This window comes from Pleurodeles waltl, chromosome 8 (genome assembly GCF_031143425.1).
Source record: "Pleurodeles waltl isolate 20211129_DDA chromosome 8, aPleWal1.hap1.20221129, whole genome shotgun sequence".
Classification (NCBI taxonomy): Eukaryota; Metazoa; Chordata; class Amphibia; order Caudata; family Salamandridae; genus Pleurodeles; species Pleurodeles waltl.
This window is the reverse complement of record NC_090447.1, coordinates 1,014,792,037-1,014,817,593: the sequence shown is the minus strand read 5'-3', so window position 1 is coordinate 1,014,817,593 and position 25,557 is coordinate 1,014,792,037. Positions and strand designations below refer to the sequence as shown.

The following is a 25,557-nucleotide window of genomic DNA, read 5'->3' as shown; positions in this document are numbered from 1 at the left end:
TGGGCATGGCCATTGGGCAAGGGGGCATGACTCCTATCTTTACAATGATAGGAGTCATGTTGATGGGGGATGGGCGTCGTTAAAAAATGGCGCAAGTCGGGTTAAGACGATTTTTTCGACGTAACCTGACTTGCCCCATTTTAAGACGCCCATGCGCCATTTTCCCCCTACGTCGGCGCTGTCTGGTCTACGTGGTTTTTTCCCACGCAAACCAGGCAGCGCCGGTCTGATTGCGCCGTCTAACGCCATTCCATAAATACGGCGCCCGCATGGCGCTTCAGAATGGCGTTAGACGGCGCAAAACTTTTTGACGCTAAACTGCGTTAGCGCAGTTTAGCGTCAAAAAGTATAAATATGGGCCTTAATGTTGGTGAGACACATGTGGGAAAAAACTCATCCATGCAGCAATTGACTGAGTTTTGATAGAACTCCGAATACACCGAGTGGCAAAAGTCAGCTATCTCTGCAGGCAGAGAGGAATTTTTTGCCCGACCCTACAAATATATTGCTAGGCAAATTACAAGATAATGATTTTGTATGTAAAAATATAACCTGGGCTACACCAAATGTAAAATATACTGGGGCTGGCTCACAATTGTTATTCATAATTCACATGCTATATGTTCCACAAAGCAGTTTGTTCTTTTGTGTTATAGTCCGCATTGATGTACACACATAGAGAAAGTATGTGCATTTCCTACTAATATGACTCAAGTCTGAAGTTGAAAATATCTGAATAGACCATACCAAGAGCTTATAGAAATAGCCTGGGAAACAGTGTAACTCCATCCATGTAAATGTATAGGCTGGGTAACAGTATTTCTTTTAATTGAAAACACCACACTATGGTCTGAGAAAACCAAAAATACAATAGGGCTCAATGTTGAAACCAACACAGATTTTCTAGAGAGAGGAGATATGGAAAGAATATATTTTACTACTCAGCTAAAATGCATTTTAAAGATGATTTGTACAGAAACATGAAAGAGAAATCTGATTGAAGGTGTTCAACTACAGTACTCCAAGAAAGACAGTGCTCTGATATATTAAAATCAATGCATATTTGTTTGATGCGAATTTTGTATTACAAGGTAAATAAATCAATATCCTTGCAAGCAATTTACACTGCTTTTACAACTTTGCTTTTGAATACACAACTACAAAGCTTGAAAAGCAAAGCTATATGGCAATTTCATTGTGTTTTGATAAATAAAAAAAATAAAAAATTATCACTTCGGAAATTCCATGCACCAATAAGAATTCCTTCTTGTTATTTTTTTAATGTGTGTGTTTATCGGAGAGAGGTGTTGCAAAAAAAAACACTTACAGAGCGCATTTGGAATTTGAGAGTTTCATCTTTGAGCTCTATGAAGAGTTGGAATGATAAATCCTGTATTTTCGTCTCAAGAGTTTTCATTTTATTTTAGTGGAAACATGGAATTACTGTGACATTAACATAGAAAAATAATTCTGGTGCTCCAACGTGCTACTCAACCACAAATTATTCATGACAACATTGTCTCGGGGCACTAACGAGGGCTCAATATACAAGTGGCTGGCACAGATTCTGTGAGGCATAACCAAATGCAAGAGTTATCATTCATTAATACTGTGACTCCAGGACGAATATTTACATGCCTGCATGCTTTAAAAATTGAAAGGCGGCCCTTCGGACCAATGGGGTGACAAAACATAGTACTGAGATATTTCCTTGTTTCTAAACCCTAGGACACTACTGCGTACATAATACCTTCCTTATGTTGTTTGTGTTTTATATACATGTGATCAAAGTTTGACATGAGGAGCAAAGTCTTGTGGTTCATAAAAACCCCTACAATTTTTCAAACCAAATGGCCACTTGATTTTTGCAAAACAGGCAGTGCGAACAGTAAAACAGTTTGTTATCTTCCAAAGTCACATTTAAATGAAAGGTCTAATGTACTGTTAGTCTCAAATCAGTGTTCGTCTTGCAGATAGAAGGGTGAAATGTGTTCCATCTCCATTAAAGAATCCGATGACGACACGGCAGCGTGGAAGCCAAATATAACAATTATTTACTGTTTTCTCCTCTTCTCGAGTATTTTCTCAAACAATCCATTCTGAGCCTCCTCAGACCCTCACACTTTGAAAGGTTCTTGCTGGTTTCAATATGCAATAACAGTCTTTAGATTTTAGTGGTCACTGTCAGAAGGTTGTGTTGATGTGCTCTGATACGGAAACATCTGAGGAGATCATAGTTTATGTTCCAGAAAAATAAAAAGTACAGTGGGCCTTGTCGGACCAGTCTGTAACTCTGCGCACAAGCGTCCAGCAGCAAAGTTGCAGCAGGTGGCCGCACGAACATTTACGCTAACATTTACAATCATTTTTCAAGTCTAAGTGGAATTGCCTGTGAAATCCAAGAGACATAGAAAGCTGTACAGTTTCCAAGAATGATGAAATGCGGAGTCAGGACATACTGACTGAAAACAACGTGTTTCCTCCTGCACTTCAATATCAAGAACTACTTTTGTGAAATGTCCTTTGCCACTATTTAGGGTTCCTCAGCAGCGAAGAGTTCAGTACATGACAGCAGTTTTCAAATACAGCCTTCCATCTGTACGAAAGATACAAAGAAAAGTGTGAATTTCTTGTTAATAAACTGAAGCAGTTTATCAAGGTACACCAATAAAAATATCATTAGTAAAAACAAGAACTTGAAAAGGAAGATTCCCAACAAATATAAGAACATTGTTGGGTTATAGTGATTTTCTCGAATGAGAATTATTCAAACCTGTTACAAAGCAAAGTCCTTCGCAAACAAATAGAATACGTTTGAGAAATAAAAATGTAAACGTTTTGCTTTTTAAAACAGTTATTGTCACGGAAAGGACATATGCCTAATCCTAGTAAAATGGCAAGTGCTAGTAACAACGTACTCTAGAAAATACTACAATGATTTCATAGGACACCAAATCTAATTGCTAAATATTTGTTATCGTTGATATCTTCCTAACATAACTTCAAATTGAACATGGGGAGTTATATGTATGTATTTATGAATCAGAACTGAGGGAAAGCATTCAAAAACATGCACAATATTCCCCTTACTTTGGCATTGATTGCACCATCTACAAGGTTTGGTTGTTGGTAGTGAAGTCGTCCCGGACATGTACCAGTTAAATACCTGAATCATGACTTTATTCCAGCAGTTAATAGACATCCTTATGCAGGCAACCAGGATATGGTGCTGCCATTCCTTTGGTGACAGCCATTTCATAAACTGTTTTACAAGACTACAGTGAGGTTAGTTACAGCTAGCTGTTATCTTTTCTACATAGTGTGTTATACTTTTTCACTACAACTTAGTTATGTGTGTCCCAGTACTGAATGTCAGAGAAGAGCTGATCTCGTTTTTGGTTTCGTGTAAAATTGGTTTGGTAGTTTTGAATCTTTGTGTTACACAAAGATGCTGGATTGGGATTGATGAGGCAATACATTTGTCTTTTTGGAAGTTTGCTAATATCTTATGAATCTGTTAATGAATTGTCATAAAAGGTGCACTGATTTGACCTGTTCAGTTCAGTTTTTTTTCATATTTTTTAGCTAACTGGTCGGGGCACAAGGTTATTGGGGTGATCCAAAACTAGCTTTTCTGATTTCAAACCCCACAGCAATATGTTTTTTTACACTACAGCAAAAACTGCTGAGTAGAACTACACCAAGCTTGATAAGAACTAATCGTATTAGCACTAGTTTTGGTTAGGTGAAATTCTGTAAATCTGTTCTGTAGATTTTTGTGAAATATTAACTTCCGAACAGGCATTAGGCAGGTTTCAAGGGGCTAGCAACTTGTATATTTAGATTTTTAGTTAAATAAACCGCACAGTCCATGAGTAGTAATTGAAATTTTAAATAACTCTGGTCTGCTCAGAAAGCTGTTTTTCTTGCTGGCAAATTCAGATGTTCTGATTGGATTCTGTAGGTTGATTGTGTCTTCTTTTTTCTGTTGCCAGTTTCTCATTGTAAGGTAATGCAAATATTCAGCGAACTCAATTTGAAGAGCATTATTTGTAATAGAAAGAACTGTGGTAGTAAGAACTGTGTGTCCCAGAGAAGGTAAGATTTCATTCACAACGTTTAATAATTCTCTTAGCTGAGGCTGGGGCTTCATGACATCCATTTCAAATCAGAGATGGCAGGAGAGAAAAACAGAGAAAGTGAGATAGAAGGGGGTGGGTATAGGAGGGGAGTGGGGAGTGTGTGTGCTTGTCTGTGTGTTTGTATTCAACTGTGGTGAAATCCGACAGACGTCTCACCATTCCCAACTGAAAGCACCTGTACCCAACTATTTAGCAAGAAATACATTTATTAGGGTGGGGTAACATCACATATACCCCCAACCCCCGGTAACTAGGCCACTGCCAAGGTGCACCTTCCAAAACCATGGAAGTACAGCAACAGCACTGTTCCTGCCTCTGCATCTAGGTCATGCACTCTGGCTATCAACAAGGACCTTGCATGTCACAATGAAGGTCGATGCAGTCAGTGACCTTCAACCTCTCTCAGTGGTAGGGGATCTTCTGCACAGAGAAGAGAACTTGTTTAACCATTCATGCTTCGGCACATACACTATGAGTTAGCCCATTCACTGGACAGTGTACGCTTTTTGGTTAGCCAATTACACTGCCCCAGTCTGTGCAGGGTGTGCCTCGTGAGAACATGCTCTGCACGTGGGCAGTGTGTCTGCTTCTGAAATACAGCCTCAGTGTTTCGTGCCCCTGCATGCAAGTTGAGTGTACACCTTCAAACTCGTACTACATATCCACGTAGCCCATGAATCCGATTTCAAAGTTTCAATTATACTGGAGTTTTTCTTCAGTTACTCCTTTATTTTTCAGCCAGCTTTTACTAGAGGAGAAACAGTGATCCAACGACAAGCCTGCTAAATCAGCACAGAGCTTCTCTTGAAAACCTAGTAGAAATTACAGAGCATTTCCAGAAGCTTTTACAATTAGTTGACAACAGACAAGGATATTCGTATTAATGCTGTCGTCAGAGCTTAATACCAGTCATCTTTACTGATCATATTTGTGATTATTACTGTTAATGGTGTTATTATGTGTGAGCCAGGCAGCAGGGAAGGATCTTCGAAGTAGGAGAAGCCTTGTCTTGTGTAATCAGCACATGCTCATTTCCAGCGCTCGTGTCAGCATATTTTCCATGACATAACCTTGATTCTGAACGACGCTGGTTACTCAAAGTGACAGCCAATGAGAGCAGAGATCTACTGCACACAATCAGACATTATTCTGTGGCATGAGGCAGATATGTCAGTTTAATAGTTATTCACTCTCCTCTCCCCATGCAGTGATTCACAGCATCCTGCAATATTAATTACAAGGTGGCCATAGAATATGTTATGTGCATCTCTTCGAAATTTTCCTTTTAATTTTTTAGAAAATAGATTTTTATATATTCAGTGAAGTTGTTATACCTAAGGACCAACCATTCAAGACATTACTGAAAATATTTAGTAAAGGGATTTGTTTATTTGAACAATAGGCGGTGCTTATGTGCTCCCACACACCCAGAAGCCCTCGAGCAGCCTTTTACCAAGAATCCCCCAAATGTTGCAAAGTAAAAAAACATGTTTGCCAGTTAGAGTCATGTTTTCCCTATTTGAAATACTGCAATAACGCAGCTGTCACCTGGCAGTTCTGTATCAGACTCTCCTAAAGACCACAACCATTCCGTCCAGGAGGCAACTGGTGATGAAATAAGAACAATGTTCGTGGGTATTACTAAACCTTTCCTAGGCACTTTCCCAAATATGATAGTATTCCTGTAAAGGTTAGGTGTAGATGTATAACTATGGTCGGGATAGAGAGGGGAACACCTCCAGAATTTCTCTCTGGCATTATTTCTGACAGAGCTTCCAGAATGGGAGGAGAGTGAGAAAAATAAGCTTCTGCTCAGAGAAAAATATTTTCGAAGTGTAGAAAACTGAGTTTGTATGTGCAGATGCACTTATGCACCAAAACATACATAACTGTTAAAAAAAGTTCGATGTTTATGTTTGGCTCTTTTTGTATCTCAGTACTCGTGGACAGCTGCAACTTTCACTTGGATTTTTAAAATTTCGGAAATATCGAAGTCTGCTCCAAACGTAGCTACAAACCTACTTGTGTAATCTTTCAACATTGTTTTGTGAATCACGTCCAGTTTTTCATTCCGTTGAAGAGGTCTCTGCTTTTGTGAAAGCCTTTTTGAGGGTTCCCCTCTAGCAGTTTAATTTGCCTGCGGTGCTGCGCCCATATGTATTTTATTATAAAGGATGAGGCATGGAGCTTTACAATGTAATACAATAATTGCATCTGTGTATTTTAGCTTCTGCATCTTTCTTAAGGGAGACATCAAAGGTTGCATTTCGAACGGCATCAACTGCTTTCAAGTTATATATTTTGACTATAGAGAAGGCTCAAAATAAAACACGCCTCAAATTGATGCTGTGAGACTGAGGAACTAAGAAGAAGGGTGCTGACATAAAACAACTACTTGATTTTGGGTCTGGAGTTAACCATTTTACTAAAATCGTATGTATAATCTGCTTACTTATCAGGGTTTTCAGTCAGGTCAGCCTTCTTCATAAATTGGTTTATTCTTGTGCTGTTAACATTTTTCTTCCCCCCACTAGCACATACCTCATGGGGTAATCAATAAGCTCTTGCACAAGCAGTGCATCCAGTCACATAGCAGTTCCCTCCAGTGACAGGGACTGCTAGTAAAATGTGACCATTTCAAGACCAAACATATTTGTGCTTTTAGCCAATGTTTCTGTTGTTTTTGTTTTCTTTTTTTAAATGATGATGACCAAGTACTTTTTTCCAAAAATAAAGTTTAAAAAACACGGCAAAACAGTACTATCATGGATGAAGCTAAAAAACTGGCAAACACCAGAAGTATTGGTTTTGCCAAGCCTTGTTAAAGAATAATGTGTATATGTTTCAGTAAATCCGTTATATAGATTATGGTTACACAAAGATTTTGCTGTGTGTAGGTGTGATTGGCTCTTGTAGCACTCCTGACTTAGGGGGTTATTCTAACTTTGGAGGAGGTGTTAATCCGTCCCAAAAGTGACGGGAAAGTGACGGATTTACCACCAGCCGTATTACGAGTCCATTATATCCTATGGAACTCGTAATACGGCTGGTGGTATATCCGTTACTTTACCGTCACTTTTGGGACGGATTAACACTCCTCCAAAGTTAGAATAACCCCCTTAGTCTTAAATTCAAGGAGGAAATCAGGAATAAAACTAGATTGCTCCCAGAATTGAGGAGTGATTTAGAGGTTCTACAAGATATAAACATTTTTGTACATCAGATGCATGAACTTTGGAGAGCAATTATTACTTATAATTGCAATTGGATGGTGCCTTGCAATGCTACGACATAATAATCTGAACACCAAACCGCCTGAGCACCAATATTACAGCTGAAAACTGTCACGCACTAATGCTGCTATTATATAAATATATAAATATTCATGACAAAGCACGCCATGTAACCGTAGTGATGTCCGTCGTACTCATGGAAAGTAAATGTTCAGAAGTTAAACGTGGTCAATGTGGTTAACTAACACTGAAAAGCAGAATGGCACTAACTGACTCTGGTGCAAAATTCCAAAATCAGTCACGATTAAAATTCACGTTTTATTTGACCAAGAAAACAATTATTACCCAATAGGAACTGGCTCTCATATTGCAATCCTCGGAAGGATGGAACACATATTCAACCTTGCAGTGAGTGGATCCTCCGGCCATCAGATCTCAAACAGATATCAACCTTCCAGTACCTGCTTTTCATTTATAAGGTATGATTTCATGGTAGGTGGTAATGGATAATCCTCTTTTTCTGGAGGAAATGGTAACATCTAAGAAGAGTCACTGGTGGAAATGCAGCTTCCTTAGAGATGGTGGTGGAATTTGCAATGGTGGACTAGTCTATGATTTAAGGAACTTTTTTTTTACTTGCTAACTAATGAGGTCCTAACTTGTACTTCTGCATTTGATCAGTAGGTCGTTAATAAGCCACAGAATAGTCATATGTTCTGGTAAACACCACTATTGTATATCTACGTGATTAGTCACCTCAGGGCCCAGACTCATTTCTTCTGTACACTGGGTTTTGCTCTTTTTGTATACAGACAGCTCATTGACCTGTTACATGCATAAATATATTTTGATGGCAATGTATGAATCTTGGCATATATTAGGACTGATGAAAGCTCATCGTGAGAGTGCTATCATTAAATTGTTTTCCCTGCTGATTAAGCCCCTCTACTTGACTTTGATACTTAATGCATGCAGCAGTCATTGATTGCCCTCACGTTTACCTGCAAAATTCATTTCAGAGACAGCTTGTTGTGGTAAACAATTTAGCAGGATACACTTTACTGTCTACACTCTGAATATGTTTAGCACATTTCAGAAAAAAAGGCTGATGACATTCAGCCAAGAGTGTTCAGAGGTGTCTGGTTCTACCACTAAATAAAATTCCAGTTGTAGACAACAGCAAATACATGCTGCTATTTCTGTTTGTATACTTATGGAACTCACTGGACCAGTATATCTGGTTTTAGGTTAAGCAGTGGTGGCAGACACTATAAGAAATATTACGCAATGTTTTTCTACCACATTGTGCTGCAAAGGGGTTCCGTATCTCTCTCTTTCCAAAGTAAATTCAGCGATAGAAATGCTTTTTCACTGGTGCATCCCACGACTAGTGTATGGAATGTCCACATGGAAAATGAGGGAATCTGTGTGTCACCATGCTCATTCTCCATTATGAGATTAGTGCCTGGGCAAACATTTTCTGGGAGGGTTCTCTGACAACGTATCTGATGGGGCAACAAACCCTACTGTGTTTTTGAAACATGGATTCAAGAACAACCTGAATGGGAGCATGTGAGACACTGGGTTGTTGGTTGACTAGGGTGTGAACCCTGGCCAAGCAACAGTCACAATCCCGGTCAAGGTGAACCACAAAAAGTCACAAAATTAACCTGTGCTTAACCCTGGTTAGGTAGGCACAAAAAGCACTCAGGCTAAACCTAGAGACATTGTGTTAAATATTTATGTAGTACACAAACAGCAGCACAGTGGAAAGAAAACACCATAAAAATCCCAAACCAATTTGGAAAATAGAGAACATTTTAATAAATTATTTGACACCAAAACCATGAAAATCCAATTAGTAAAACCAGCGTTCTGAATTTGTAAAGTTTAAGGTTCAGAATACCAAGTCCTCAGTTTTAGAAAACGGCCTCATGGGCACCACCACAACCAAGGGTCCAGGATTGGAGGGTGACCTCTTGGGGGTACACGACTCACTCAGGCTGGGTGCAGGCACATGTTTAAGATGGTGGGAGCCTGGTATGTCCCTGTGGCTCAAAACAGGAGACCAGCTGAACTAGTCCTTGGAGTCACTTTTGAAGTCCTGGGTATAGGTGGTGATGGAGGGCTCTGCAGCAGGGCTGTTCTCGGAAGGTCCCAAGCAGGCTCCAGGCAGCAAAGAAGTCCTTTCAGGTACAGCAGCAGTATGGCAGAACACACAGCAGGTCACAGCAGCAGGTGAGCCTCTGAAAGTCCTTCCACAGGTCCAGTAGTGAACTGAGGAGCAGGTCTGAGAGCACTCTTTTTATACCTTGGTGTCCTCCTCCTAAAACTTGGGAGAAGTTTCCAGTAGGGATCTCTGAAATTCCAGGAATGTTCTGCCTTCCCTGCCCTAGCTCCTAGCTGGCTGCCCTGACAATACAGGGTTGTTAAGCCTATTGTGTGGTGGCAGAGCCCAGCCTATTCAGTTGCAAGTGGGGCTGTGCTTAGCTCTGACCCCCTCCCCCATCAAGTGACTTAATGGTCAATTGAGGCTCTGCTAATCCCTGTGGTGTGTGACTGTCTGGGGTGAATTCACAAAGTCCCAACTGTCAGTTACATCCAGTCATGTGACTTAAGGCAGGTTACAGGCAAAAAGAACAGATGATGGACGGAATGTTGACTAATGCAAACATTCATCCCCAGTCACAGAGATCTGGGTTTAATGCATTGTTTATTTGCGCACCACACCACCCCAGGTTGGACCCAGCCATATGCAAATCAGTTGTGACCCTGCTCCCTGTGGGAACAGTCCAGCCCAAACTGCCAGGCCCTCCTTGGACCGGAAACGGGCATCCTGGGACCGGTTTCGGGGTATCACCCCTCATCAGCCAGGCTAGCTCGAATTCAGTGACACAGTGAGCAGGGGACCCACATTTGGGCATATCTTTCCCACGTAGGGTGACAAAGGCAAACAGAACAGATGATGGATGGAATGTTAAATAATGCAAACATTCATCCCCAGTCCCAGAGATCTGGGTTTAATCCATTGTTTTTTGCACAACACACCACCCCAGTTTGGACCCAGTCATATGCAAATCAGCCTTGACCCTGCTCCCTATGAGAACAGTCCAGCCCAAAGTGCCAGACCAGGTTCTCCCTGGACTAGAAACAAGCATCCTGGGTCCAGTTTCAGGTTCTCACCATCATTAGACAGGCTAGCTTGAATCCAGTGGCACAGTGATCATGGGACCTACGTCTGGTCATGCCATGTCCACTTAGTCCTGCAAAGGCAAAAACAAACCAGATGATGGATGGAATGTTGATACAATGCAAACATTCACCTCCAGTAACAGAGATCTTGGTTTAATGCATAATGTTTTGCCCACTACACCACCGTATTTGGAACCAGCCACATGCAAATCAGAATTGACCCTGCTTCCTATGGGAATGGTATAGCCCAAAATGCCAGGCCAGTTTCTCCCTGGACTGGAAACAGGTATCCTTGAACCAATTTTGAGGTATCACCCATCAGTCAGGCTAGCTTGAATCCAGTGACACAATGAGCCCGGGATCCACGTCTTGGCATACCCTTCCCACTTAAGGCGACTAAGGCAAAAAGAACAGATGATGGTCGGTATGTTGAACAATGCAAATATTCACCCACAGTCACAGAGATCTGGGTTTAATCCATTATTTGTATGCCCACTACGCCACCCTAGTTTGGACCCAGCCATATGCAAATAAGTCTTGACCCTGCTCCCTAAGGGAACAGGCCAGCTCGAACTGCCAGGCCAGGTACTCCCTGGGCTGGAAACCAGCATCCTGGGACAAGTTTTGCAGTATCACCACTTATCAGCCAGGCTAGCTTGAATCCAGTGGCACAGTGAACACAGGACCTCCGTCTGGGCATACCCTTCCCACTTAGGGTGACAAAGACAAAAAGAGCAGATGATGTCAATTTAAAACAACAAATCCCATAAACAAATGCTAAAGGTGTGCAGTTCTCTGAAACTTAAAGACATATGGAGACTATTTAATCCAAAAGGGAAAGATTGCTCATTTTTCTCCCATCCATACAATACATTCTCACACATCAATTATTTCTTAATTGATGAAAATCATGTCCCAAAATCTTCTTCCCAAACCATTGTACCAATCCTAGTATCAGACCATACCTGTATTTCATTGCTCTATGATATTGCTTGCAATACATCAGGAACAAAAACATGGAGAATGATATATCTTCTCACGGAGGAACCCTCCTTCCAGGAAATAATCAAAAAAGAGATCGATTAATACATAGAACTCAATAGGTCTTCCGGTTCAAATGCAGAAATCATCTGGGACGCCCTGTAATGCACTATTTGTGGGCAATTGATTAAAATTATATCAAAGATACACAAACTAGACAACAAAACCTTAGACCAACTAGAACTAAAGATAAAAGCATTAGAGAAGGATCTCAAACGCCCCAAAGACAAAGCTCAATAAAACAATCTAATTAAACCCAAGTAGGAATACAAGATTCTGAATAACAAAGCCCACCTAATAGTCCAAAAATACAAAGGCGTCAACTATACCTAATTCCTCTGGAAGTCTAAAAAACCCAGAACTTCCCTAAAGAAACTAAGACTTCCTAAAAAAAAACTTGGCAGCCTAAACACACCTGACAACCGGAGATACCAACATTCTTTCCTAGTAAAACAGGGAAGCCACTGGCTCCTAACCACCACCAACCCCTCCCTGCCATGGCTGGCTATTGAAACCACCCTCGCTAAACCTTTATCCCTTACTTGATTTCTAACCGTCAACAAAAAATAAAATACACCACTCTATAAACATTCTATCCAGCGAAATTAAACACTTATGTTTAGCCACGCTATGGCACAATGAAAACTTAAAACTAGAAGGGAGAACGATGTATATAGAGAAATGGACAGAAAAAGATGTTCTCCTATTGAGATATATTGGCACCCCCTCAAAAACCATACCGTTCTCTCAAATTAAAGACAAATTTGACCTAAGCGACCTACACGTTTAGCATTTCCTTAAAATAAAATCACTTATAACCAAACAGAAATCTCCAATCCCCCCTGACCTACCCAACACATTAGAAAAATTTACCAGTGGCGGTCACTTAGCTTCCAAACTGTACTCCCTCCTATCCCCCACAAAACTCCAGTAAATAAACTAACACAAGACAAGTGGGAAACTCTACTACCACACTCCAACAACACTTCAAAGGTCTCACGAGACTGGCCATCAACCTGGAGTAACCTCACTTCCAACATAATAACCCCATCACTAACACAAAACAGATACTGGAATGCCAATATGGCCCACATGACTCCAGCCAAACTTTGTAAACTAGACCTCCGATCCACCGATACATGCTGGAGCTTTGAGAAGGAAACACAAGACTTAAATTACATGCTAATGGAGCGCACCTCCACCAAAAATACATAATCTCAAATACTTCATACAAAATGGACTCCTACTTTAGCCTGTATTACATTGGGCATCCTCCTCACTGAAACTCAACTGGCATTAAACAAAGAGGACCATCTCCTATGGGACAATCTAGTCGCAACTGGCCTTAAAGTAATCCTCAATGAATGGAAAGACTCATCAAAACGATTCCCCCACTCATGGTAGGAATGGGTCCAGTTCACCATAACTGCCTGTAACTCACTAAACTTATACTTGAAGACAACACCAATGAAGACCGGTAAACTCTGTTGGAAACTAAAGAACTTTATGTCTCACTCGTCTATGTACCCACGATCTGATTATTCGATCATTCATGCATTCACTCACTTATTCTCCCACCCCTCTCCTCTCCTCTTCCCACTCTCGCACTCCCTTCTCTCTCTACCCACCCCCTTCCTCATGTACTCACTACTTTTCTTCCCTGTCACCTTCTTCTTCTCTTGTCTCCATTCTTTTGCTCTGTCTCATTCACCTACAACCGAGGTACACTAATAGTTCACCACAACATCAAAAACTGCTCCGTCACAATACATACACTGATTAACCTCACCTCACCATTACAAACCAACACACTTATCTCTATCCTCTACTATTACAAATGTGAGCTGACTCCTCCTGCGATATTCTTAACTGCTATTCCCACTTGATTTGATGGTACCATACAACGTATAGTTTCTTTGTTTCTTTTCATTTATGTTATTTCATTTTTCTTTTGTATAAAATCCCAATAAAACACTCTTGAGATCAAAGAATTATTTCAGTGAACAATGTCACACAGGAGCTCAGGTTTAAAAGAACACCCAGCGCAGGGTCTTCTTGGACATTACCAACAAGAGGTACTTAATGGTGTTTATAACATTTACATTAATTTTAAGTATTTTTTATCATTTTAGCACTTTAGAATGAAAAAGTGGGACAGATGCAGTTGGAAAAGAAAGAATGTCTCAAAAGAGCGTATGTTTTTGTTTCATTCATGAACACAACCGGGTGGAGGGAGAGGCCGCGCCTTGGGACTGTGACCTTGATTAGCTTTCCACAGAAATTTGTGGAACAAAAACTTATTAAGTGACCTTGTTTAGCACATCAGTAGATGTTTGTTTACGTAACTTTATTGTGCTTCATGGGCCCTGAAATGAGAGCAGACGTGTCCATGAATGGTTTCCAATGGTTTCCCATGCTTAAAAGAGCGACTGCTAATTTTAGGGCCTTCCTGCTTGTATTCCAGATTCGAAACGTGCATCCTTTCCTTGTCTGTCTTCATGAAAAAATGAAAACACAGATAAAAAAAAATAGGGAAACAAAGATGTAATCGTTAATTAGCCTTTTCCTTTCATGTTTGTGGTGTAAGAATTGCCTTCTGTACCGGGCCCCCTCCATCTGTTCCCATATGTTGGGTTTTGTTTTGACTTCCCTTGGCTGTCTTATCGAAAACATCACATGAATCATAACCATTTGTTTGTCATCAGGTTTTCGTTTCTTTTCTTGAAAAGATTAGAATATCACATTGAATGTTTGCTAAGAAGTACACAGTGTTTCGCATTTGTTCTCGTCTCATATAAACAAATAAACATACCCGTGAGGAAAAGGCTTGAGCTGCGCTGGCTGAAGCCTTTATCGGCTGAGGCCTGCAGACGTTTCTGCACTTGAACATGCACGTACCACTTTCTCGTCAGGAACAACAGTGCTTTAGTGCGCATGCGCCCGGAGATTGAGCATTTGTTTTGTGCAGTGTGTGACATATTTAACTTAGTCTTTCCACACCGTCGATTGATTATTCTGTGTACAGGGCTCTGAGTGAATATTGATCAAAGGCATACTTCTTAACTTTTTGTGCCTTCAGGGAGAGTGAGATAGAGTGGCCTTAGCCGGTGATCCCGTTGATGTCAATGGAGATTACTTATTACAGTGAGGGTGATCTCTTTGAAGTGTTTGGGAAGCTAGTTTGAGGGTGAAGATGAACCCACGGAGGGAGGCACCTTCCAAAAAGGGGGTACTGATGAATAGGCGCTGAAACCGTGCTAGTTCTGATTCCGGGCGATTATGAGCCTGTCTAACATAAAAGATAGAAAAAGAACAAGCATTTGAAATGCAGTGGGTCTCGCGTTTGCTCCAGTTAGAGCTATTAGCGCTGTACATTCGTAACTGGACTATTTTTGCCAAACAAACTAAAACTAAAAAGTAAAACAGTTGACATAAGTGAGCCAATTCAAAGCACGGCTGTGAGCACGAAGGAGAGAGACAAAAGGAAAAAGAAGTTTGTTTGCAGTGGGCGTGGTTAAAAGCCCAGATACATACTAACACTCAGAAAAGCAGAGCTTGCGCGCTGCTATGCTCAACCTAAAATAAAAACAGTATGTAGTGCATACACTAACTTGGTAATCCGTGAGTTAGCATAGCAACAATGCATTGCAGCTTGGAAACACAGAGCAACAACCACAACTTTGTGTTACCTTGTGCTGCAGGTTTCACAGGCACCATCTCAGTTAGCAAGTTAGTGCATTTAAAAAAAAAAATGTTTTTTAACAAATAACAAAAGAATGCAAGGCTCCCTTTTGTGCTTGGGTGTAGTACCAGTGTTAGATCGTCATACAACCAATGTTTGTTTACATGTAAACATAAATTGTAAGTGACTAAATGAGGAGACTTTCAGTCTTTGCATATAGCCTCTGCTAACCAAATTGCCTCTCTGCACTTCGAGGCGCAAAAGATTGTACGCAAAGGCAAAAAGAGATGCTGTTCAGTTTTGTCCTGAATGTCACACAGACTTTTTAAGATTTGAAAGTGAGAACCACGTTCAGAATTCTGGTTCATTGAACTGCAAGGTGCCATCTTCTTCATAATAAAAAGGTCGCCCAACATATAGTAGGGTTCATTTAGCAGAGTGGAGGGGCGCTCTGGGATGAGCTCCTCCTCCTAAACCAAAAATCACCTCTGTAAATATTTTAGACACAACAATATGTCTATAAACTGAGTTTACAACACTTATTATAACATTTATGTAACAGTTACTTTTTTGGTTCTGTGACCTAATTCTTATTTCACTGGCATATGATATTGCTTAAGCAACAGAACCCACTCTTTTAGGATCTCACATTATATCTAAGGCTGGAATACAATTAGACCTACTGGGCTATAGGTGAATACTTTTACAAGATGTCTAATCAACTATCGCAGTAGTGATCAGGTTCAGACAGTATGTAACATGTTGCTAACATAAGAGAAAATGTTTTACAAAATGTCTCTTGGATCCAAAAATCTGAAGGATAACATAAAATATTGACATGGCAATCCTCATCTATTGTTCTCCACAAACTAGTGATACATCATCCTTAATGTATGTGGCCAAATTCACCTGGGGCTAATGTCCATCTACTGTGATAAACCTTACAAAAGAGGTTTCCAACCATCATCTATAGTTTACAGGCTGGTGGGACTAACGTAAATGGGGCATCAAAATATAGCACTATCACTTTTGTTATGAAAGCCTCCAGTTTTTTATTAGCATTGAGCAGCCAGTAGATGACAGGGAAGCATTGTCAGGAATGCAGTAACCAATAACTGGTCTTCTCCTAGGCCGTGTAAACACGGAGAGCTACCACTGTTTACTGAAGCCAGACAACAGGTGGAGAGTAAAATGGACCACAGTTATTCCACATGGAGGAGCCATTGATTCTATATTTTTGATGGCCACAACACCATCACCACCACACTTAACACAGTCATTTGTACACCATAGTTCAGTGAAGCTATCCAATACGGCAGGAAAACAGTAGGCCCTGTTTCCCAACCTCCCATGAACTGTGGCCTTGAAAAAAAGTGGCCCTGCGACACATTGGAGTTAAAGGAGAATTTGAGGGGTCACCCTTTCACTAGGATTCACATTACATATCTGAATAATGTAATAGTGTTAACAGCCAACATTATAGTGTGTTTGTGGCAAAGGTATGCACATAACCAGGGTATGCACATAACCAGGGGCATACCTTCCGCTGCTGCAGCGGGTGCAGTGACACCTGGGCCTAGGGGCAGAAGCTGGGGGCAGGGGCTCCGAATCCTGATAATTGTTGTGTTTCCCAATTCAAATTGTGGCCTGGAGGGGTGCAAGGCCCATGACACACTGGCAACCCAACCCTACATAACTTTGCATTACTGTTACTTTATGTTTTACATACACTTCCACATAGCACGAATGTATTATTCACATATATTTGATTTTTCTAGAGCAAACACTTTTTTCAGGCGAATTTACGTTCATATTCTGTAAGCAGAGATACATTACAGTAGGAAATGGGTGCATCATCTCGAAAAACAGTTTTTCGAGAGAAACACAGGGCAATTCTCTTCCTTTAAGAAGAGAACGCAGACATTACACCACACTTGACACGTTAAGGGAGGGAATGAAACTAAAACATTGTTTCCTTTGAAATTTGTAAACAGCTCCAGCATGATATGTCCTGTGAACTTGGCTACCGCTGTTCTCTTTGTATCCGCAGAACAAAAGCACTTCCAAGAAAAGACAAACAGGCGAACTAATTAATGACAACCACCGAGCCTGAATCTCCAAGGTTCCAGTTCCTTTATTTAAAAACGAGAAAAAATCAACACCATTGAATTCTGTATACAACGTATTATAGTCTGCAGTCGCATCGAGGCTTAATGAGGTTGTCCCCAGCATACCTCATTGTGTTTATCTCACTTTGCTGCGGTTTGAATGACTCTTTCTTATTTAGACAGCTTTACAACAATTCTCTCTGACCTCTAAAGTTTACACCGACCGCTCCGCCTCGAAAACACATTGCAAACTCTCACGTTGCACCATTTAGAAGGTTATACCATAACGTTTCGGTGAAAATACTGTTAGTTTGTTAAGAATTACTTTTTTGGAATCCTGACGAACTCCCATAAACCCCCTCGTTACCCAATACACAATCCTGAGTGTGTATGTAACTATGAATATACGAATGTTTTATCTTACCCTTGGCGTAGTTTGTCAAGTAACAGAAACATGAGAAAAAAGAGATTTGTCAAAAATCCCTAAGTTCCTTTTATAAGAATGTGTTTCTGGTACACATGTTAACCTGTCATGTGAAATATATTATCTCGATAATTGAATAAACTAATATGACTAATTTAAAGAGTTATGAAACATACACTGTGGTAGAATTCAGACAGTGAAACTCAACACAGCCCAATAAGGCTATCTTGGGTAAGGCCCTATAGCATTGTGGTATATGTAGTCTTCCCATCATTTCTTTCTTTCAAGTGGGGCACTTACAGTTAAAAGAACATGTATCTATGGGGTTAGAGACTGAATGGAACTGCCAGGTGGGAATTTGAAGTTTTTAGAGCTCTGCAATCTCATTGTAGTTGGATGTTTCTTGCTGTCTTCTCATTTCTGAGCACCACAGAACATGTGGTTACTTACTCAAATGAGATCGTGTGCTCCGTATATCAGACTGCGAACCGTGGTACATGCAGAGGTTTGGAAGATTTGGATGAAGTAATGTCTTAATACAGATCTTCTGAAGAAAAATCTATTTAGAGATATACTTGCTCCATTCGATACTGTTTTAACAACAATCATGGATTAATAAGGATCTCACACATTTTTTGACTGCTGTGTGCCAACATAAAACATTCCAATCGTTCTTCTAATCAATTGCCATATAAAGAAATGTACTCAAGCAGAAGTGTGACATTGAATCCAATTTGCACCTTAAAGTTTGTTTGTTTCTGCAGGAAGAAAATGTTCTTACCCACTGAAAACCCCTTCCATGAACTGGAAAGAAACCCAGAGAAAATTATCAATGGCTGCGGTTAATTCAAGCATTCTTTCCTTCCTTTTTTGTTTATTTGAGTGAGATACACTAAGCGCAATAGGGTTGACTCTGACATGGAAACTGTTCTCTCTAAGCCATGGGACTCTAGAACTCATTGATCATGGCCAAAAAGTCTTATAACAGTATTGGCTTGTTTTTGTATGGAGAGGAACGTCCCTGGTAGTTTGGCTGGGGTTATTCCTACAGACATCATACTAACTCTGACTTTTATGTGCCTGGGTTTGGTCTGAAACTGCATATTGATTTAAAAAACATGGACTGGAATGTGGTCCAGAGTAACTACCAGTGTCTGAGATTAAATTATACATTTCATTCACTACCTTTTAGTTTTGCTGCGAAAACCCTCCTCTCAGGGACATCAGCCAAATTGTCCCCTTTCCACCCTGAAAATGAATGTATTTCTGCCTTTGATTCAGCAGTATGAATGGAGTCATTTGGAAATCTCTTGTCATAATTTGACACAAATTATTCACAACATTGTGGATAATTTATAGGATGTCCTACAGCTTGTAGTTGAGTTCAGTCTCAATGAACTGTTTGAAGAAATTTCTGAAATTGTTCAGTCCTCAAGCAGAGTTAGAACCTTAGGAAGAAGAACGTGATGAGATAGTTCACCTGCAGGTTCAAACAGGGTCCCGTGAGCCATCCAGCAAGGAAAGATGGCACAGTGAAACCATAAATAGAGGCGCAGAGGATACATATGAAATCAATGTGGTTAGAAGGGTTATTTATTGATGGGTGTTAACACAAGACTCCATTTGTACTTTAATTTTCTTTTTCTTGGTCAGTTAGTTTAATGAAAGAATTGGGTAATAAATATATAAACTCATTATTGACTGAAGGTTTTTGAATTATGGAAAGTTATTTTATCTAAAAAAGCACACGTTGGCATATGACTTAGTTTCCTAAAATCAGTAGAAAACGTATTTTTAAACATAACAAATGAATTTGTAATCTTCTAAATCGAAAATGATTCCTCTCAAACGAACCATACATTTCATTCTGGACTTCCTTTAGATTGCATCAGTGTTGGTGGTTTCTAAAGGTGATTTAAATGAGACATAGGAAGAGCAAAAACACATCATCAGTATACGCTACATACCAATATTATTTATAGAAATCTTTGTTTTCCTAAATTTTGACATATATGATAGCTGTAATTGGCTGTGCTATGCAAGCATATACTGCAGGGAATTGGCTTTCAGTGCAATATTTAATGTCATAAAAATAAGCTTACGGAAATTGCTTCCAATGGATTGCACTAAATATCGAAGTTAAAAGGACATCTACTTACAAGCAATTCAGACCATAATGTTACATTCTCATTACTGGACTGTATTAGAATAGGGGTATGAGTACAACTGTTGATATCACCCTCTTGAAATCCCTTATGACGTCCATTAATATAGGTCATCAGTCTTTTCTCTTTCTATTAGTCACCAGTACTTGATATACAGGACTCATGGTGACAAAAGGGGTGAGTGAGAAATGTTCTGCATAGGAATGAGACAGGTAAAGTCTGTAGTGCAGCTTTTGTTGAGTGCATTGCTTCCACCTTAATCACCTAAGGAGTGCTCATGTTATAGCGAGAGGTTCTCTATGATGGCAGAACTGTGGACAAGATATGAGCATTAGCAAGTACTGTCTACCTTGAATTTAGGTTTAAGATTTCTAAACACTAGATTCAGCACATCACTTTTATTTTAGCTTAAAAAAGCATTTGACCTCATTCATTTAAGTCATATTATATATATATATATATATATGTATATATATATATATATATAATCTGAACGTTAAGCAAATCTTCTTGTTCTATTTGCCACTTGAACTGTACTGACACCAATATTGAAACAACTACAATTTATATTTCAATATTTATCGTCTGTTAATGCTGTCCCTAAAAATTAGCAGCATGTAGCATTTATTTAGATGTTTAAGAGGATCTCACTAGTGTTTTAATACTAATATTAATTAATCGTGAGTAGTCGGTTTTTTGTTTAGAGGCAAGGTTGCCTATCAGCTCACCCCAGAGTCCTCTTGTCAGTGGGGTTCCACAGACTTATATTTACTATTATCTTTGCCGGTAGACTGAGACCTGTTAAGAGAAATAGCAATATTGCTCTGGGAGAAAAAAATAAAAACTGTATGAGTTGCAAACTGTGTGATCAAGTATTCACGTCATACATTGGCATCTGCTGAACTCATTTTATTCAAACAAATACAGCAACTAGCTTCCCTAAAGTGACCGGTATAAGGGAATATTAGTTGAGAGACTTTTTAAGTCTATTTCTAAATATTAACTTATGTTTATGACAATATTAGAATTCTTTGAAAGCGTTGACAAGTATGTTTTGTGGTCTTAGTGCATTGGTTACGTTTTTTGGTCTTAGTGCATTGGTTTTGTTCCCACACTCATTGTCGCACACTAGATGGTGCCTTAGGGACAGCGGAAAGAGACCTTGAGAGTGCATGTGTGCGTGTGCGAGCTGTTTAATGGAGTTAGCAAGAAAATCCATTCTTAGCAGTTTCTAAGTAGACCGGCAGAAACCAGTCAAAACAAAATGAAACTTTTAATTAAATGCTTCCTTGTTCCATCCTGTACAACACATACCTCAAATAACAAGCTGACATCTTGTATTACTTAGCTGTAGAAATGGCAACTATGTTTTTTCTTTCCTTCTTTCTTAAAAAACAAGCTTTGTGTGTCAATGTACCATTACTCCTGCCCTAGTCATAAAGTCCATCACTAATGTACATAAGGATATTTCATGTTTGTTTTCAAACTGAAACCTGAAATCTTTTGTATTGGAAGAGATGCATGATGCAGATAAATTCGAATTTTGGATCCAGAGTGCTTTGTCTTAGCCTCTAAAGATGTCGTGTGAGAATATTATGTCTGTATTGTTGAGAGCATTTGCTTCGTCTGTGCACCAAGATAGATTATCTTAAGCCGTCCTCACATTTTTGACAGATTCATTGGTTGCCTGGGAGAGTATTACTGTATGTGTGGAACTTCACCCAATGCACGCTTGCAGGTTGGCACTCCGTCAGTAGCATGACTAACTTTTGTTTCCACATAAACTCAGTGAGAGGCCAAAATAACGGGTGTACAGATGCTCGTAATCAACCATCATCCAAGTTACTAAACAGGATAGCGGATAGGATACAGGCTCTTATTTGTGACTTAGTGCAGACAATTCAGAATAACTAAACTTGTAGACGATCATGTATTTTTTTTAACAGTTTCACATGTTCCTCGAGTAAATGTCAGACACTCGCTGAACTATTATTACTGGCGTAGCTGTCGCTGGAGGAATCTACACTGCGCTACGGCGAAAGCACGGAAGACAGGCCGGCTTCTTATTAGCTGAAGAAGAGTAAATGTGCGAGTGGATCAACAGATTATATTAAACCCATCAATACCTGGAAAATCGGAAATGCCATTGCAGTTTACTGACTGCCTGATTGTCATTTACTGATAAAGTGAATAGATTATTCGGAGAGTATAGCTTTGATAGCAGTAAATTCGATGGATACTGCTGTTTCTGTAGGAACTACTCATGGCAAGCTATACCACGGAGCATGTGAATGACGAATCCAAATTTAAATGAATTCGATGGGTATTTCACCTGGACGTCCATGCCCAACAGGAAAATGTAGTTTTTCAAGAAATCATGTTACAATGTTCAATGCCTGGAGACAACCGCCCATTTTATGTTTACGAAATGATTGTAATTGTAATTTCGATGGTTTGAGAATGACAGCCACGACTCCGTATCCTTTCTATAAATGCATTATTGCCGCACTGTAGCTCACTCATGTAATGAGTATGTTTTATTGCTCGAAAAGACAAATCATTTTTGCAGGAAACTATATCATAAAAAATGCATGCATCAGAATGCCAGAACTGTCTTAACAGTTTATCGCAAGGAAAAAAACGCAGATTCAACAAAGATGCTAATTAAACAAGTCAACATTTGAATTATTTAATGTGCCTTTGAATCCTCTCAACTGTTTGTACTGCCACTGCGCACACTGTCCATGAATGCGCAGTTTATGCATTTTTGATGCCACATTTATTATGATGTTTCCATTTCTGCTTGCAAAACGTCATGGCATATCTCATAAAAGATATGAGCTTGATTCACTGCTGCAGACATTAATTTTCAATGAATCTCTACTTTTCTGCATTGCACGAAAGGCCTACGCGTCAAAGGCTTGAAGGGCAGTTTCACGAGTCGAAAGAATAACGGGTGACATTGTGGGCAGAAGCTGGCAGCTCAATTATAACCTGCTTTAAAGTAAGGTTACTTAATACATCGACCCTGGGGAAGCATCTTCTTACTTTTATAAAACGTTCACTCTTTCTTTTCATAAATATTTATATGCAAAAATATAATTTAATTTTAAAATCTGGTGTAAAATCAAAAGGTACCCAATAGTATTCATAATAATCAGGAGCACTTTACTGAGAAATGTCCATGTTAGCTGTGCTGAGCGACTGTTTCACTGTACTGAAATGTGAGCCATGGATTGAAACTGAGCCCTAGATATGGATCTAGAATTGCTTATTTCAATGGTGTGTGTAACTTTTGGAAATGGCCATTTTTGCAGGAATATTCCCAGACCTTTGTCTTTGATCTCCTGATTTTAACTGTGTACTACATTTCATTTTTGCTGGTTTCAGGGCTCTGGGCACTTTTCTACTGCTGACCAGTGCTAAGGTGCAAGTGCTTCTTGTCTAAATTGAATTGGTGATTGGTTTATCCATGATTTGCATATCTGATTTACCCGTAAGTCCCTAATAAAGTGCACTACCTGTGCCCAGAGCCTATAAATCAAATGCTACTTGTGGGCCTGCAGCGCTGATTGTGCCACCTACATGAGTAGCCCTGTAAACATGTCTCAGACCTACCACTGCAGTGTCTGTGTGTGCAGTTTTAAACAGCCATTTTGACCTGGCAAGTGCACCCACTTGCCAGGCCCAAACTGTATCTTTCACTACTTGTAAGCACCCGTAAAGTAAGCCCAAGGCAGCTCTATGGGAAGGGTTTTGTGTATTTAAAAGGTAGGACATGTACTGGTATGCTTTACGTGTCCTGATAGTGAAATACTGCTAAACTCAGTTTTCACTATTGCAAGTCCTATCTCTCCCATGGGGTAACATGGGGATTGCCTTGAAATAACTTTTTATTGTGATTTCCCATTTGGAGCAGACAGAGACCTGGAGTTTGGGGTCTCTGAACTCACAATTTAAAAATAAATCTTTTGGCTGAGTTTGTTTTTAAACTGTGAGTTTGAAAATGACACTTTTAGAAAGTGGGCATTTTCTTGCTTAAACATTCGGTGCCTCTGTCTGTCTGCTGAATACATGTCTGGGTCAGGATGACCGCTGGGCTGTCTGTATACTCAGTCTAGATAGCCACACCAAGGGAGCTAAGGTGTGCCCTGCATGTCCTAATAGCCCATCACCAGGCTAATGGGTCTTCTTGAGTAAGAGTTGAGAGAGGAGCTGAGACTTGCACTTGTAAAGGCTGTGCCTGTCCTTTCACAAAGCAGGCATGTGCCTGGGGCCAGGCAGGGAAAGTCAGGGTCTTGTGCACTAGAAAGGCTTCTCTTTGAAGTTTGCCTACTTCAAAGAAAGAAATGGTTATAATTATTGGACGGTTGACACCACATAATTAGAATCCTTCTGGACTGAGGAAATTCTGCCAGGAAGAAGAGCTGGGTGGTGTAGGAGGAACTGCCCCTCTGCCTGTTGTTTTGCTGTGATGGCCTCCTGCTTGCTTCTTCTGTCCTGGGAGTGAAAGGACTGGACCTGGCTTTCTACATTCTGCTTCCAAAGGTTCTCCAAGGGCTTGGACTGAGCTTGCCTCCTGATAAGAAGTCTCAAGGACACCAAAGCCTTCACCTACTAGAACCTGGGCTCTCTTGCCAGGAGTCCTGTCTTGCCAAGTAGTGCCAGATCCAATTCCTTGACCCTTGCGAGTGAGTTCTGTTGCAAAAAGGAAGAAACTAGTACATCACCTTCCAGAACAACTTTGGAACCGGCAAAGCTCTCTGAAACTATGCTGCTGCCTGCACTGGTGCCATGGTCTCTCTGAAGTCCTGCCAAAGCATGAGTCCAGAGTACTGTGTCACCAACGTCCATGGCACCCGACTTTGCCACAGCACCTATGATGCTGTGGTTTGATCATGACACTGCGAGGTCGACCCCTTGCATATTCACAATCTGGATTCATCGACCCCACCTTATCATAAGGAACCAATGCCTCACTGTCAACATCGTATCACCTCCCCTGCAACCATAAGGAACCGCTTCACCTTCCCTGCCTAACAGTAAGAACCCAATGCCTCACCTCCCCTACTCCGTGCAACATCTTTGTTTCCTCATTGTAGTCCAAGGTACTATAACTTGGGTCCCTTTGACTCAGTGGCCGACTGCGCTCCCTTGTTGGTGTCCCTGGACTTTTGTGAAGGGACTCTGTCAAGCTGTTTTGATAGCCTCAGTTGGAGCTATTGTGTTTCCAAGCGCTATACTACATTTAATTTTTGAATTTTTTTATTTTATACTAGTGTATGTTGGATTTATGTTGTTTTTGTCTTGTTTTACTCAGATTAATATTGCCTATTTTTCTAAACTGGTTAGGAGTACCTTTGTGGTGTTTTCACTGTGTTACTGTGTGCACATATACTTTCACATTGCCCCTGAGATAAGCCTAACTTCTTGAACCAAGCTACCAAGGGGGTGAGCAGGGGTTATCTTAGCTGTGTGACACTCTTACTGCAGCTAAAGTTAAGGTCCCTACTTGGACAGGGTGCAAACCACTGCCAACTAGAAACCCCATTTCTAACAGTAACAAATGA

General features: G+C 40.2%; 1 protein-coding gene across 4 annotated transcripts in view; it reads right to left on the bottom strand.

The window, feature by feature from the left end:
* Positions 1-2,424: 2,424 nt before the first annotated feature.
* The window catches only part of DACH1 (dachshund family transcription factor 1), a 519,370-nt gene continuing 496,237 nt past the window's right edge, over positions 2,425-25,557 (bottom strand). For all 4 annotated transcript variants that reach the window (XM_069205293.1, XM_069205292.1, XM_069205291.1 and 1 more), the window contains one exon: positions 2,425-2,596. In XM_069205293.1, the coding sequence (XP_069061394.1) occupies positions 2,559-2,596 (38 nt within the window). In that variant the 3' untranslated portion in view covers positions 2,425-2,558. The remainder of the gene's footprint in view (positions 2,597-25,557) is intronic.